Here is a 17,347-nt window from a genome sequence, read left to right as displayed (position 1 = left end):
CTTGGATACAGCACTCTGTGAACAGCCAGCTTCTTTAGCAATGACCTTTAGTGGCTTTCCCTCCTTGTGGAAGTGTGTCAGTGACTGCCTTCTGGACAATTGTCAAGTCAGCAGTCTTCCCCATGATTGTGGAATTGTGGAGCCTACTAAAACAGACTAAGGGACCTTTTTAAACTCATAGGAAGCCTTGGCAGGTGTTTTTTGTTAATTATTCTAATTTACTGAGATAATGACTTTTGGGTTTTCATTGGCTGTAAGCCATAATCATCAATATTAACAGAAATAAACACTTGAAATAGATCACTCTGTTTGTAATGACTCCATATAATATATGAGTTTCACTTTTTTTGTATTGAGGAGCTGAAATGAATTAACTTTTTGATGATAATTTAATTTTGTGAGGAACACCTGTATATAGTCTGAGGGACATACATGATAAGTATATCCATTAATGAATACATAATGTGTTAAAATAAATTCCACAAGATGTCTGTAAGTAATGTGAGAAATACATACTGTATTATTGGAAGCCTATAATATGTGTAATATGAATCACTGATCTCGCAATTTCACCCATGAAGTCTGGTTAGTGCCAAAGGTCATCAAGAAGTCTGCATGAAAAAGATAGACCATGTGCTGTAGGGGGTCGTAAAACCTGTGAGGCAGGATGGCAATTGTGTGTCCTGTGGCGTATTACATAGGTATCTTTTTGTTCTGTTGATAAACATCTTGTCTCTGGCCTCATGTAATATACATCTGTACACAACCCCTGTGGTGTTTGGCATCTAAGGGTACCGTCACACATTGAAATTTTCATCGCTGCGACGGCACGATTCGTGACGTCGCAGCGTCGTATGAATATCGCTCCAGCGTCGTAGACTGCGGTCACACGTTGCAATCACGGCGCTGGAGCGATGCCGAAGTCCCCGATGTTTACCCTGGTTACAAGCGAAGACATCGCTGGATCACTGTCACACACAACGATCCAGCGATGTCAGCGGGTGATCAAGCGACGAAAGAAAGTTCCAAACGATCTGCTATGACGTACGATTCTCAGCAGGGTGTCTGATCGCAGTAGCGTGTCAGACACAGCGATATCGTAAGGATATCGCTAGAACGTCACGAATCGTAACGTCGTAGCGATGGAAATTTCAATGTGTGACGGTACCCTTAAACAATGTTCTTGAGATGGATATCTTATCTCCTGCCCAAATAAAGTTTGAACCTGTCCTTAGGCCATTGGCCAAAATACTTTTTCTAATGCAAGAACTCCATCCGCAGGAAGATGAAGACTACTGCAACCATCTTTGTAAAGACTCTTGACCCTCTAATCCATTCTGGACTTAAGACCGCCACCTTCATAACATCCATGTGCATGTCCCTGGAGAACGCAAAACACTGCGACATGATGGCATGGTACTAGTACTTGGTTGTGTTTCAGGGAATGGGCAAAGTATGGGCTATGTTTGACTGTATGGCTGATATAGATGTGCCACACCAAGCTAGTTAAGCATATCCCATCTTCCCCCCCCCCCCCCACTCTCCTATTACCTTTTCCCTTTCATTGTACCTTTAGTTATGCATGTCATTGTAAATACCCTATTTGTAATAAATCCCCTTTTAAAAATCCAGTTACTCTTGTTAATTATTAACTGGCACCCCAAAAGTTAGCAGATTCTACACATATCCCTTAGTTCAGATGGCAAATAGTTAAAAGGGTTGTCTGGTCAAAACAATGTATCATGTATCTACAGAATGGGTGATATTTTACTGATGGTTTCAGATCCCAGTGCTGGAACCTGCACCAATCAGAAGAACAGGGATTTTTTTTCCCTGAAAGGGCTACTTTATCAGTGTAACAAAATAGAGCATCAGATAAAATTCCTCATCATCTTTGTATTCATTCTCTATGTGGCTGTTGGAAAAAGCAGAGTGGAGCGCTCAGTAGCCCCATTGGGATTAAATGGCGCATCGGTCAAAATTTCTAATGGAGGTAAAACTTTCCCATTCTGTGATTGGAGTGGGTACCAGTGGTTGGATTCCCATTGATCAACAAGTTATTATTCACAAGATAGATGAAAATTTGTTTCCACTGAACAACACCTTTAGTGAATCACTTTGTAGATGGCATAATGCGTACTGTTAATCTTGATATGCAAGAAACATCAGATAATTAGTATCAGTGGTCCTGGAATATGTAAGGGTACCGTCTCACAGTGGCACTTTGATCGCTACGATGGCACGATCCGTGACGTTCCAGCGATATCCAGGGACCCCGCTGAGAATCATACGTCGTAGCAGATCGTTTGGAACTTTCTTTCGGCGCTGGATCTCCCGCTGTCATCGCTGGATCGGTGTGTGTGTGACACCGATCCAGCGATGCGTTCGCTTGCAACCAGGGTAAACATCGGGTTACTAAGCGCAGGGCCGCGCTTAGTAACCCGATGTTTACCCTGGTTACCATCGTAAATGTAAAAAAAAAAAAAAACAGTACATACTCACATTCCGGTGTCCGTCAGGTCCCTCGCCGTCTGCTTCCCGCACTGACTGTGATTGCCGGCCGTAAAGTACAGCACAGCACAGCAGTGACGTCACCGCTGCGCTCTGCTTTTACTTTATGGCCGGCTCTCAGTCAGTGCGGGAAGCTGATGGCGAGGGACCTGACGGACACCGGAATGTGAGTATGTACTGTTTTTTTTTTTTTACATTTACGATGATAACCAGGGTAAACATCGGGTTACTAAGCGCGGCCCTGCGCTTAGTAACCCGATGTTTACCCTGGTTACCCGGGGACTTCGGCATCGTTGGTCGCTGGAGAGCTGTCTGTGTGACAGCTCTCTAGCGACAACACAACGACTTACCAACGATCACGGCCAGGTCGTATCGCTGGTCGTGATCGTTGGTAAATCGTTTTGTGTAACGGTACCCTAAGTCTCACACATACATACTAAGTGGAGGATGAGCAGGAGTTTAATTTCGCAATGAAAGAGTCAACCCGGATGTTGGGGAGCAGGGATCTGGAGCATGCGCAATAAAATATGAGTCTGAATGTTGGTATTATCCATGCACCACATACCAGTGCAGGAATAATGTAGAATATGATAATAGAAATATAATTGCTGTTCCCACAGTTCAAAGGATAATACGCCAGACATTATGCTTACAGTAGGGAGAGAACAATCTAAGTGGGATGTGACAATATTGTATGGGGCATGTCTGCAGCACAGGAGGGATGTGTTGGAGTGGTATGAAGAATGCCCAGATTATAGGGACAGGATTGAGTACTGTGAAAATTTGTGGGCGATGGACAAATGGAGAATATATGAATAACTGAAATGGGTGCGAAAGGAAATGAAGTCCAGCTATAATATATAAAAGAATAAAGGAATAAAAGATCAGTAAGGCAACTAAGAAAAGGAAAGAGATGAAGAAGTAAGAAAAACCAGAGTGTGGCACAGAAATCTTTCTGGAATTATCGAGTCTAGAAAAAAATACCTACAGTGTCATGTAAAAGTTTGGGCACCCCTGGTCAAAATTACTGTTATTGTGAACAGTTAAGCAAGTTTAAGTTGAAATGATCTCTAAAAGGGCTAAAGTTAAAGATAACACATTTCCTTTGTATTTTAGGGAAAAAATAAAATATATGTATACATATATTGTAACATAGTAACATAGTAACATAGTTAGTAAGGCCGAAAAAAGACATTTGTCCATCCAGTTCAGCCTATATTCCATCATAAATACCCAGATCTACGTCATTCTACAGAACCTAATAATTGTATGATACAATATTGTTCTGCTCCAGGAAGACATCCAGGCCTCTCGACTGAGTTCGCCATCACCACCTCCTCAGGCAAGCAATTCCAGATTCTCACTGCCCTAACAGTAAAGAATCCTCTTCTATGTTGGTGGAAAAACCTTCTCTCCTCCAGACGCAAAGAATGCCCCCTTGTGCCCGTCACCTTCCTTGGTATAAACAGATCCTCAGCGAGATATTTGTATTGTCCCCTTATATACTTATACATGGTTATTAGATCACCCCTCAGTCGTCTTTTTTCTAGACTAAATAATCCTAATTTCGCTAATCTATCTGGGTATTGTAGTTCTCCTATCCCCTTTATTAATTTTGTTGCCCTCCTTTGTACTCTCTCTAGTTCCATTATATCCTTCCTGAGCACCGGTGCCCAAAACTGGACACAGTACTCCATGTGCGGTCTAACTAGGGACACTTACCGAAGGCTAACGTCTGTATGCTTGGGTGAATATGGACACCTCTCTCAGCAAAGCCTACATATGGGTTGACCGGAACCAAGTGTGATTAGATGTAATTAAAAACAAGATGGTGAAGGGAGAAGTGCTCAGTCAGTAAGCTCATATTTGACGTGTTTTGGCACGATAGAGTGCAACCTTTTTTTGTATATTATATATGGAGGTAGCTGCTCCTGGTATGCACCTATTCACACTAGTTTGGATGTGCCAGTCATTTTTCTGTCATTTCTATGTTAGCTTACTGACTGAGCACCCCTTCCTTCACCATCTTGTTTTTAATTACATCTAATCACACTTGGTTCCGGCCAACCCATATGTAGGCTTTGCTGAGAGAGGTGTCCATATTCACCCAAGCATACAGACATTAGCCTTCGGTAAGTGTTCACATTTGGACAGGGAGGTCAGGTACCCATCAGTTTAATGAGACCACCTTGACGATGGTTGATGGGCTCACACTATTTGGCCAAATTCTGTGCTAAGCGTCTCAAAATTTTTTTCCTAATGTTCAAAAGCCATTTTGCTATTCATATTTCATGTATTTCATATTTGACGTGTTTTGGCACGATAGAGTGCAACCTTTTTTTGTATATTATATATGGAGGTAGCTGCTCCTGGTATGCACCTATTCACACTAGTTTGGATGTGCCAGTCATTTTTCTGGCATTTTGTAAACAAGTCCTGTGGATTGATGATGTTAAAATAGAACTCTTTGGGCACAATGATGAAAGGTGTGGAGAAAAAAGGGAACAGAATTTCGGGAAAAGAACATCTTGACAAGCATTAGGCATGGTGGTGGATCAATCATGTTTTCGGGTTGTGTTGCAGCCAATGGCACATGGAACATTTCACGGGTAGAGGGAAAAATGGATTCAATCATACTTCAACAAATTTTTGATGCAAACATAACTCCATCTATAAAATAGTTGAAGTTGAAAAAAGGATAGCTTCTACAAATGAATAATGATCCTAAACACACATCAAAATCCAAAATAGACTACTTCAAAATGTACAAGCTGAAGGTTTTACAATGGCCCTAATAGTCCCCTGATCTGGACATCATTGACAATCTGTGGCTAGACCTCAAGCTAGCAGTGCATGCAAGACGACCCAAGAATCTGGAAGAATTTTCCAAGGAAGAATGCATGAAAATCCCTCAAACAAGAATCTTTGGCTGGCTACAAAAAGTGTTTACAAGCTGTGATGCTTTGCAAAAGAGGGTGTTACTAAATACTAACTATACAGGGTGCCCAAACTCTTGCATCAACCCATATTCCTTTTTTTAATTCTTAAACTGTAAAAAATGGCAATTTGTTTTTTTCCCCCTAAAATACAAAGGAAATGTGCCAACTTTAACTTTAGGCCTTTCAGATATCATTTCATTTTCAACTTGTTTAACTGTTCACAATAACAGTAATTTTGACTAGGGGCGCCCAAACTTTCCCATGCCACTGTATTCTAAACTCAGATTCCAAACCTCATATTAGACAAGAAATCAGCGATTTAGTAGTCATTACTGAAGCCCCAGGTCTTTCCTAGGTAGCATCTCTCCTTTTCCCATCCTTTTGGAAATTTTTTTTACTTCCTTCATCGAAGACATTTTGATGATTTATACTAAATGCCAAACATTTTTTTATGCAAATTGTCTCTTCAGAGAGGAGGAGGACATGAACTCTATAGGTCCACCTGTTGGAAGTAGCGATCCTACAAGTCACTTTCAACCTTTTAACGAGTCTTGCAATATGACTTAGGATAAAAGCCAAATCAGAATCTCAATTTGCAGACACGGTTTTTCGGGGCATTGCTCCTCGTCAGTGCAAAGCATGAGAACTAATTTGGCTAGTGAGAGGCTCTTTTTCTTAGGAACCTAAAAACCTTTCTAAGTTACTTCAAGATTCTACAACCCTAAGATACATTTGTTATACTAGATGTTACTAGTTGTACACCACTATCCATCATGACATGGACCTGGTAGCCATACTAAGGATCTTGTAATGATCCAATATTTCTGCAAGGATCATGCAGTTTGACCTACTATACCTTGTATTACATAAAAATTACTTGTTATTTGGGGCAACTTTTATGTGCAGAAACACAATGGGCTCAAATGTAGAGCCAGCTTTTGCAAATGGATGCATGACCGGCTTTGTGAATGACTTTGTGTCCAACAATTCGTAATTCAATCAGTTCTTAATTTGTTGGTATAGATTTATAGATGATTTTTGTATTTGGAATGGCAGCGTGGATGTTTGTGGAATACTTTGACAGTATCAAAACTTAGCTCCAAATCACAGTCAACTATGACCAATATTGACTGAGCTTCATAAAGACCCTAGTCCTGAGAGATAATTTAGCAGGTATAACAACAGATCTATGGACAAAACCTATTGACCGGAATGGTCTCTTCCTATATATTAGTTGCTATCTGAAAGCCACCAAGAACTCATTACCCAGGTCACAATGCTGCAAAGTATTTTGCAGCCACAGACCAACGTGTTAGATCTGTGACCAGTGCATGGATACTACCTTCATCTAGATTCACTCCTTTCATTGGACATGTAATTGATCATGTCACAGGCGAAATCTCATAGACTGTTTGTTGTGTTCATCTAGATATCATTCTGGTACTCTGGCTCACCCACCGAATTGAACTATATGTGCCCCCTCATCACCACAAGAACATATTGTGTTGCTGCCCAATATTTGCCTATGGCAGGTGCATCCTCTCGTAACGTTCGGAGAGCAACATATTGTACACACTTCACTTTTTGTTTCTGGTAAGTCTCTTTAACTTTGACCGGGTATACATCAGACATTGTTGCCACTATTCCACTTAGTTTAACTAACTATAACTTGTCTATTGCATATATGTGCATGCAGGGCGGCGTCAGCACTCGGCTTACTTGGGCAAGTGCTGGGACTCTGAGCAGGCGGGGACAGTCCACTGGCTGCTGGGGACACCGGCATGCTATGGGGGCCTGGTGCCACCACCCGCCACCCACGAGTGGGCCCCCCTCCGCTTGCCCAGGTCCCGCGTACTTGCAATACTTACCTCTCCCAGTTCCTATGCTGCGGCGTCTTCTTTCTGTGACATTTCAGGTCAGAGGGCATGATGACGTTAAGACAGCGTGTCATCTGCTCTGAACAGTCACAGTGAGCCAGAAGTGCCCCCCAGGCGTTTTTAACTAAAAGAGCCACCTTGTGCAGCAGTAATGCTTCATTCTGACAAGGTGGCTCTTTTAGTTCTGGGTGCTGTAACTGCCGAAATAATCAGTTTTATAACTTGTCCTAAATACCTTGTCTTCAGTCAAGGAGGCAGGCATTTCCCCCCCTGCTTCAGACGCCGCACAGCCGTCAGTCATGTCTTCTTGGCGCCGGGCGCCGCCTCCTCACCGCTGTTTTGAAATATGCCGGCGCCTGCGCTCTTTTCTTCTGCTTTGAGCAGGCGCAGTGAGCGCTGCCCGTCCGTCCTCATATGCAGTCTAGCTGACTGCGCCTGTGCGGCCGCCCTGCCTGTGAGTCCCAGCCCCACAACTATTCACATTGCGGGGCTGGCATTCACAGGCAGGGCGACCGCACAGGCGCAGTCAGCTAGACTGCATATGAGGACGGACGGGCAGCACTCACTGCACCTGCTCAAAGCAGAAGAAAAGAGCGCAGCCGCTGGCAGATTTCAAAACAGCGGTGAGGAGGCGGCGCCCGGCGCCAAGAAGACATGACTGACGGCTGTGCGGAGTCTGAAGCAGGGGGGAAATGCCTGCCTCCTTGACTGAAGACAAGGTATTTAGGACAAATTATAAAAATGATTAATTCGGCAGTTACAGCACCCAGAACTAAAAGGGCCACCTTGTCAGAATGCAGCATTACTGCTGCACAAAGTGACTCTTTTAGTTAAAAACGCCTTGGGGGGGGGGGGGGTGTCAGGTTCCCTTTAACAAAAAAGTGTGAAACAACTGAAAATATGTCTTATATTCTATGTTCTTCAAAGTAGCCACCTTTTGCTTTGATGACTGCTTTGCACACTCTTGACATTCTCTTGATGAGCTTAAAGAGGTAGTCACCGGAAATGGTCTTCCAACAATCTTGAAGGAGTTCCCAGAGATGCTTAGCACTTGTTGGCCCTTTTGCCTTCACTCTGGGGTCCAGCTCACCCCAAACCATCTCGATTGGGTTCAGGTCTGGTGACTGTGGAGGGCGTAGCACCCCATCACTCTCCTTCTTTGTCAAATAGCCCTTACACAGCCTGGAAATGTGTTTGGGGTCATTGTCCTGTTGAAAAATATATGATAGTCCAACTAAACGCAAACCGGATGGAATAGCATGCCTGTTGTGAATTTGGATTCTGGGCTCCCCCGGTGGCTACTGGTGGAATTGAACTTGTGACATCATCTTCCCTGTTCACCTGTTCTGATTAGATCTGGGTGTCGCTATATAACCTGGCTTCTCTGTTAGATGCTTGCCGGTCAACAATGTTATCAGAAGCCTCTCTGTGCTTGTTCCTGCTCCCAGACATCTACTAGATAAGTTGGACATTCGTCCATGTTTTGTTTTTGTATTTTGGTTCCAGTTCACAGCTGCAGTTTCGTTACTGTGTCTGGAAAGCTCTTGTTGATCAGGAATTGCCACTCTGGTATTATGAGTTAATGCCAGAGTCCTAAAGTAATTTCTGGATGTGTTTTGTTAGGGTTTTCTACTGACCATGAAAGTATGCTTTCTGTCTTCTGCTATCTAGAAAGCGGACCTCAAATTTGCTAAAACTATTTTCCTGCTGCGTTTGTTGTTTCATCTCATATCACCGCCAATATATGTGGGGGGCTTCTGTCTCCTTTTGGGCATTTCTCTAGAGGTGAGTCAGGTCTTATATTTCCCTCTGCTAGCATTATTTAGTTCTCCGGCCGGCGCTGGGCATATAGGGATAAAAAGTAGGACATGCTACCTGGCTACTTCTAGATGATGCGGTAGGTTTAGTTCATGGTCAGTACAGTTACATCTTCCAAGAGCTTGTTCCTATAGAGGCTTATGCTAGTTCTCTGGCCATGGAGATCATGACAGTTTGACCGGACCACTAAAGGGTTAAAATCCTTGGCTGAGAAAGGAGAGAAATAAGAAGTCTGCTGAGAGTTTTTTTTTTTTTTTTTTCCTCTGTGCTCTTAATTGGATCACTTGCCAGTCTGTCTATGCTGCAGTCTTTCTTTTTTTTTCTCTCTCCTTATAATCTTTGAATGGCTTTGTGTTCACCTGTTAATAATGGATCTTCAGAGTGTAACTGCAGGTTTGAATAATCTCACCACGAAAGTACAAAATTTGCAAGATTTTATTATTCATGCTCCGGTATCTGAGCCGAGAATTCCTTTGCCGGAATTCTTCTCAGGGAATAGATCTAGCTTTCAGAATTTTAGAAATAATTGTAAGCTATTTTTGTCCCTGAAATCTCGTTCTGCTGGAGACTCTGCACAGCAGGTTGGGATTGTGATTTCCTTGCTCCGCGGCGACCCTCAAGACTGGGCTTTTGCATTGGCACCAGGGGATCCTGCGTTGCGCAATGTGGATGCGTTTTTTTTGGCCTTGGGCTTGCTGTATGAGGAACCTCATTTGGAACTTCAGGCAGAAAAAACTTTGATGTCCCTATCGCAGGGGCAAGATGAAGCTGAAATTTACTGCCAAAGATTCCGTAAATGGTCTGTGCTTACTCAGTGGAATGAGTGTGCCTTGGCGGCTACTTTCAGAGAGGGTCTCTCTGATGCCATTAAGGATGTTATGGTGGGGTTCCCTGTGCCTGCGGGTCTGAATGAGTCCATGACAATGGCCATTCAGATCGATAGGCGTCTGCGGGAGCGCAAACCTGTGCACCATCTGGCGGTGTCCACTGAGAAGACGCCAGAAAGCATGCAGTGTGATAGAATTCTGTCCAGAAGCGAGCGGCAGAATTTTAGACGGAAAAATGGGTTGTGTTTCTATTGTGGGGATTCTACTCATGTTATATCAGCGTGCTCTAAGCGTACTAAAAAGCTTGATAAATCCGTTTCCATTGGCACTTTACAGTCTAAATTTATTTTGTCTGTGACCCTGATTTGCTCTTTGTCATCTATTACTACTGACGCCTATATCGACTCTGGCGCCGCTTTGAGTCTTATGGATTGGTCCTTTGCCAATCGTTGTGGGTATGATTTAGAGCCTTTGGAAACTCTTATTCCTCTGAAGGGGATTGACTCCACCCCATTGGCTAATAATAAACCACAATACTGGACACAAGTGACTATGTGTATTAATCCGGATCACCAGGAGACTATTCGTTTTCTAGTGCTGTATAATCTACATGAGGATTTGGTGCTGGGATTGCCATGGCTGCAGTCTCACAACCCAGTCCTTGACTGGAGAGCTATGTCTGTGTTGAGCTGGGGATGTAAGGGGACTCATGGGGACGTACCTTTGGTGTCCATTTCATCATCTATTCCCTCTGAAATCCCTGAGTTCCTGTCTGATTATCGTGACGTCTTTGAAGAACCCAAGCTGGGTTCACTACCTCCGCACCGTGAGTGCGATTGTGCTATAGATTTAATTCCGGGTAGTAAATACCCAAAGGGTCGTTTATTTAATCTGTCTGTGCCTGAACATACTGCTATGCGAGAATATATAAAGGAGTCCTTGGAAAAGGGACATATTCGTCCATCGTCATCTCCCTTAGGAGCCGGTTTTTTCTTTGTGTCAAAAAAAGACGGCTCTTTGAGACCATGTATTGATTATCGGCTTTTGAATAAAATCACGGTTAAATATCAATACCCATTGCCGTTGCTGACTGATTTGTTTGCTCGCATAAAGGGGGCCAAGTGGTTCTCTAAGATTGATCTCCGTGGGGCGTATAATTTGGTGCGGATCAGGCAGGGGGATGAGTGGAAAACCGCATTTAATACGCCCGAGGGCCACTTTGAGTATTTGGTGATGCCTTTTGGTCTTTCTAATGCCCCTTCAGTCTTCCAGTCCTTTATGCATGATATTTTCCGCGATTTTTTGGATAAATTTATGATAGTGTATCTGGATGATATTCTGATTTTTTCGGATGACTGGGACTCTCATGTCCGGCAAGTTAAGAGGGTTTTTCAGGTTTTGCGGTCTAATTCTCTGTGTGTCAAGGGTTCTAAGTGCGTTTTTGGGGTTCAGAGAATTTCCTTTTTGGGATATATTTTTTCTCCCTCTTCCATTGAGATGGATCCTGTCAAGGTTCAAGCTATTTGTGATTGGACGCAGCCCTCTTCTCTTAAAAGTCTTCAGAAATTTTTGGGCTTTGCCAACTTTTATCGTCGATTTATTTCTGGTTTTTCGGATGTCGTTAAGCCATTGACCGATTTGACTAGACAGGGTGCTGATGTTGCTAATTGGTCCCCTGATGCTGTGGAGGCCTTTCAGGAGCTTAAGCGCCGTTTTTCTTCTGCCCCTGTGTTGCGTCAGCCTGATGTGACTCTTCCTTTTCAGGTTGAGGTCGACGCTTCTGAGATCGGAGCTGGGGCAGTGTTGTCGCAGAAAAGTTCTGACTGCGCCGTGATGAGGCCTTGTGCCTTCTTTTCCCGTAAATTTTCGCCCGCTGAGCGGAATTATGATGTTGGGAATCGGGAGCTTTTGGCCATGAAGTGGGCGTTTGAGGAGTGGCGCCATTGGCTCGAGGGGGCCAGACATCAGGTGGTGGTATTGACTGACCACAAAAATTTGATTTATCTTGAGACCGCCAGGCGCCTGAATCCTAGACAGGCGCGCTGGTCATTATTTTTTTCTCGGTTTAATTTTGTGGTATCGTACCTACCAGGTTCTAAGAATGTTAAGGCGGATGCCCTTTCTAGGAGTTTTGAGCCTGATTCACCTGGCAACTCTGACCCCACAGGTATTCTTAAGGAGGGAGTTATCTTGTCAGCTGTTTCTCCAGACCTGCGGCGGGCCTTGCAGGAGTTTCAGGCGGATAGACCGGATCGTTGTCCGCCTGATAGGCTGTTTGTTCCTGATGATTGGACCAGTAAAGTCATCTCTGAGGTACATTCTTCTGCGTTGGCAGGTCATCCTGGAATTTTTGGTACCAGGGATTTGGTGGCAAGATCCTTCTGGTGGCCTTCCCTGTCACGAGATGTGCGAGGCTTTGTGCAGTCTTGTGACGTTTGTGCTCGGGCCAAGCCTTGTTGTTCTCGGGCTAGTGGATTATTGTTGCCCTTGCCTATTCCTAAGAGGCCTTGGACACACATCTCGATGGATTTTATTTCAGATCTGCCTGTTTCTCAGAAGATGTCTGTCATCTGGGTGGTGTGTGACCGTTTTTCTAAGATGGTTCATTTGGTTCCCCTGCCCAAATTGCCTTCTTCTTCCGAGTTGGTGCCCCTGTTTTTTCAAAATGTTGTTCGTTTGCATGGTATTCCTGAGAATATCGTTTCTGACAGAGGAACCCAATTTGTGTCTAGATTTTGGCGGGCATTTTGTGCTAGGATGGGCATAGATTTGTCTTTTTCGTCTGCTTTTCACCCTCAGACTAATGGCCAGACCGAGCGGACTAATCAGACCCTGGAGACATATCTGAGGTGTTTTGTGTCTGCTGACCAGGATGATTGGGTTGCTTTTTTGCCATTGGCGGAGTTCGCCCTCAATAATCGGGCCAGCTCTGCCACCTTGGTTTCCCCGTTTTTCTGTAATTCGGGGTTCCATCCTCGATTTTCCTCCGGTCAGATGGAATCCTCGGATTGTCCTGGAGTGGATGCGGTGGTGGAGAGATTGCATCATATCTGGGGGCAGGTGATGGACAATTTAAAGTTGTCCCAGGAGAAGACTCAGCTTTTTGCCAACCGTCACCGTCGTGTTGGTCCTCGGCTTTGTGTTGGAGATTTGGTGTGGTTGTCTTCTCGTTTTGTCCCTATGAGGGTCTCATCTCCTAAGTTTAAGCCTCGGTTCATCGGTCCGTATAAAATATTGGAGATTCTTAACCCTGTTTCCTTCCGTTTGGACCTCCCTGCATCCTTTTCTATTCATAACGTTTTTCATCGGTCGTTATTGCGCAGGTATGAGGCACCGGTTGTGCCTTCCGTTGAGCCTCCTGCTCCGGTGTTGGTTGAGGGTGAGTTGGAGTACGTTGTGGAAAAAATCCTAGACTCCCGTGTTTCCAGACGGAGACTCCAGTATCTGGTCAAGTGGAAGGGATACGGCCAGGAGGATAATTCTTGGGTCACTGCATCTGATGTTCATGCCTCTGATCTGGTTCGTGCCTTTCATAGGGCCCATCCTGATCGCCCTGGTGGTTCTGGTGAGGGTTCGGTGCCCCCTCCTTGAGGGGGGGGTACTGTTGTGAATTTGGATTCTGGGCTCCCCCGGTGGCTACTGGTGGAATTGAACTTGTGACATCATCTTCCCTGTTCACCTGTTCTGATTAGATCTGGGTGTCGCTATATAACCTGGCTTCTCTGTTAGATGCTTGCCGGTCAACAATGTTATCAGAAGCCTCTCTGTGCTTGTTCCTGCTCCCAGACATCTACTAGATAAGTTGGACATTCGTCCATGTTTTGTTTTTGTATTTTGGTTCCAGTTCACAGCTGCAGTTTCGTTACTGTGTCTGGAAAGCTCTTGTTGATCAGGAATTGCCACTCTGGTATTATGAGTTAATGCCAGAGTCCTAAAGTAATTTCTGGATGTGTTTTGTTAGGGTTTTCTACTGACCATGAAAGTATGCTTTCTGTCTTCTGCTATCTAGAAAGCGGACCTCAAATTTGCTAAAACTATTTTCCTGCTGCGTTTGTTGTTTCATCTCATATCACCGCCAATATATGTGGGGGGCTTCTGTCTCCTTTTGGGCATTTCTCTAGAGGTGAGTCAGGTCTTATATTTCCCTCTGCTAGCATTATTTAGTTCTCCGGCCGGCGCTGGGCATATAGGGATAAAAAGTAGGACATGCTACCTGGCTACTTCTAGATGATGCGGTAGGTTTAGTTCATGGTCAGTACAGTTACATCTTCCAAGAGCTTGTTCCTATAGAGGCTTATGCTAGTTCTCTGGCCATGGAGATCATGACACATGCCGCTGCAAGATGCTGTGGTAGCCATGCTGGTTCAGTATGCCTTCAATTTTGAATAAATCCCCAACAGTGTCACCAGTAAAGCACCACCACACCATCACACCTCCTCCTCCATGCTTCACGGTGGGAACCAGGCATGTAGATTCCATCCGTTCACCTTTTCTGCGTCGCACAAAGACACGGTGGTTGGAACCAAAGATCTCAAATTTGGACTCATCAGACCAAAGCACAGATTTCCACTGGTCTAATGTCAATTCCTTGTGTTCTTTAGCCCAAACAAGTCTCCTCTGCTTGTTGCCTGTCCTTAGCAGTGGTTTCCTAGCAGTTATTTTACCATGAAGGCCTGCTGCACAAAGTCTCCTCTTAACAGTTGTTGTAGAGATGTGTCTGCTGCTAGAACTCTGTGTGGCATTGACTTGGTCTCTAATCTGAGCTGCTGTTAACCTGCGATTTCTGAGGCTGGTGACTCGGATAAACTTATCCTAAGAAGCAGAGGTGACTCTTGGTCTTCCTTTTCTGGGGCGGTCCTCATGTGAGCCAGTTTCTTTGTAGTGTTTGATGGTTTTTCCAACTGCACTTGGGGACACTTTCAAAGTTTTCCCAATTTTTCGGACTGACTGACCTTCATTTCTTAAAGAAATGATGGCCACTCGTTTTCTTTACTTGGCTGCTTTGTTCTTGCCATAATACAAATTCTAACAGTCTATTCAGTAGGACTATCAGCTGTGTATCCACCAGACTTCTGCTCAACACAACTGATTGTCCCAACCCCATTTATATGGCAAGAAATCCTACTTATTAACCCTGGCAGGGCACACCTGTGAAATGAAAACCATTTCCGGTAACTACCTCTTGAAGCTCATCAAGAGAATGCCAAGAGTGTGCAAAGCAGTCATCAAAGCAAAAGGTAGCTACTTTGAAGAACCTAGAATATAAGACATATTTTCAGTTGTTTCACACTATTTTGTTAGGTATATAATTCCACATGTGTTAATTCATAGTTTTGATGCCTTCAGTGTGAATTTACAATTTTCAGTCATGAAAATACAGAAAAATCTTTAAATGAGAAGGTGTGTCCAAACTTTTGGTCTGTACTGTATGTTTGGAGGAATATATGGGGCCCATTCTGAATGGAGCATTATATTGGGTCTATTATATGTGGAGCATTATATGGGGCCCATTATGCAGTATATGGAACAATATATGGGGCCCCTTTATATATGGAGCAATATATGGGGCCCATCATTTACTGGAGCATTATATGGGGCCCATGATATACTGGAGCATTATATGTTGTCCATTCTGCTTGGAGCATTATATGGGGCCCAATCATGTACTGGAGCATTTTATGGGGTCCATTCTGTATGGAACATTATATGGGGCCCATTATCTATGGAGCAATATATGGGGCCCATCATATAATGGAGCATTATATGAGTCCCATTATATATTAAGCAACATATGGGGTCCATCATATACTCGAGCATTACATGGGGCCTATTATGTATGGAGAATTATATGGGGCCTATTATATAAGGAACAATATATGGGGCTCATTATTCTGTTTGGAGCACTATGTGATGCCCATAATACTGTATGGAGCAATATATGGATATCATTATTCTGTATGGAGCACTATGTAATGCCGATAATACTGTATGGAGCAATATATGGGGCTCATTATTCAGTATGGAGCACTATGTGGTGCTCATAATTCTGTATGGAGCAATATATGGGGTTCATTATTCTATATGGAGAGCTATGTGATGCCCATAATATTGTATGGAGCAATATATGGGGCTCATTATTCTGTATGGAGCACTATGTGATGCCCATAATACTGTATGGAGCAATATATGGGGCTCATTATTCTGTATGGAGCGCTATGTGGTGCGAATAATTCTGTATGGAGCAATATATAGGGCTCATTATTCTGTATGGAGCGCTATGTGGTGCCCATAATATTGTATGGAGGACTATACTGTCCAGTTTCTGAGCTATTGTACAATTTACAATAGATATCACTCCTGTAATGAAAGAAGTAAGTGAAATCTTAGGCATTGTACTATACCTATTTGTTTGCCTTATAAGCGCATCATGAATTGTGGTATGTGTCAAACGGGCCCACTGAGACTCTTTCGTCTGGGGCCCATGAAAACCTGGAGCCGGCCCTGTGCGCATGACTAATATATTCTTAGAGCAATGATACCATTTAGCTGATGCTTCTTACAAATCCGGAATTAGCACAGTGTGATTCACCATAAAGATGGAATGCTCTATTGGCAGCTGCACCTGTACAGCATGAATTAATAGCTATGTACTTACAGACAACTTGTGTTTTTTTTTTTTACACCCGTTATGTACCCAACTCTGCTCATACTGATCATGTATTTCACTCAGACTACAAAACCTTGCTTATTTGTTCTGACAAACCATGTTTATTAAGGCTATATCACACTGATTATTTACCCTGCTTCTCTCACCTTAGCAACAAAACTGCATGACTTATTGCTTGTCTCAGCTTACATGTTGCACTGATCAAAAATGCATCAAAACTGAGTAGAAATGCCAGTTGGGCACAGGAGGTGAATTCAATTTCCAGATGGACCACATGATGTGGACCATGGACTCCAGTTGCCCAGGTCTGCAGTAGTGTGTTTTATATTAAAAAAGGCTTCATCATTTTTTTTAAACAAAACACAAATTGAAAAATGTCAGAAATAGACCATATACCTTCTGAACTCCACAGATATGAAATTATGAGCACCATGAAAAATGCATATAAAAAAATGATATAAAATCTGGTTACCTTTGCACCACGGGTTGCACAGGAGATAAACAGGAGAATCTACTGCCATAAAAACAATTCCTCTTCCTGTTATTATATTTAGTAAGTATTTTCCGATGATCGCATTGGCTGGAGGAGTCACAGCTACAAGACACTAAGAATAACAATAAGATTGTTGGTACAACAGAACAGATTCATGTAGTATTTCATACCTGAAGTAAAGGGTTAATGTTAGTAATTCTTAATATCTGGACCAA

At 43.4% G+C, this 17,347-nt stretch overlaps 1 protein-coding gene across 1 annotated transcript in view; it reads right to left on the bottom strand.

Annotated features, from left to right (window-relative positions):
- The window catches only part of TGM4 (transglutaminase 4), a 101,561-nt gene that overhangs the window by 67,135 nt on the left and 17,079 nt on the right, over positions 1-17,347 (bottom strand). Inside the window, exon 4 of the mRNA XM_077269101.1 lies at positions 17,112-17,244. Coding sequence (XP_077125216.1) covers positions 17,112-17,244 — 133 coding nt within the window. The remainder of the gene's footprint in view (positions 1-17,111; positions 17,245-17,347) is intronic.

This window comes from Ranitomeya variabilis, chromosome 6 (assembly GCF_051348905.1).
Source record: "Ranitomeya variabilis isolate aRanVar5 chromosome 6, aRanVar5.hap1, whole genome shotgun sequence".
NCBI lineage: Eukaryota > Metazoa > Chordata > Amphibia > Anura > Dendrobatidae > Ranitomeya > Ranitomeya variabilis.
The sequence above is the reverse complement of the archived record's forward strand: the minus strand, read 5'-3'. Positions and strand labels throughout refer to the sequence as shown.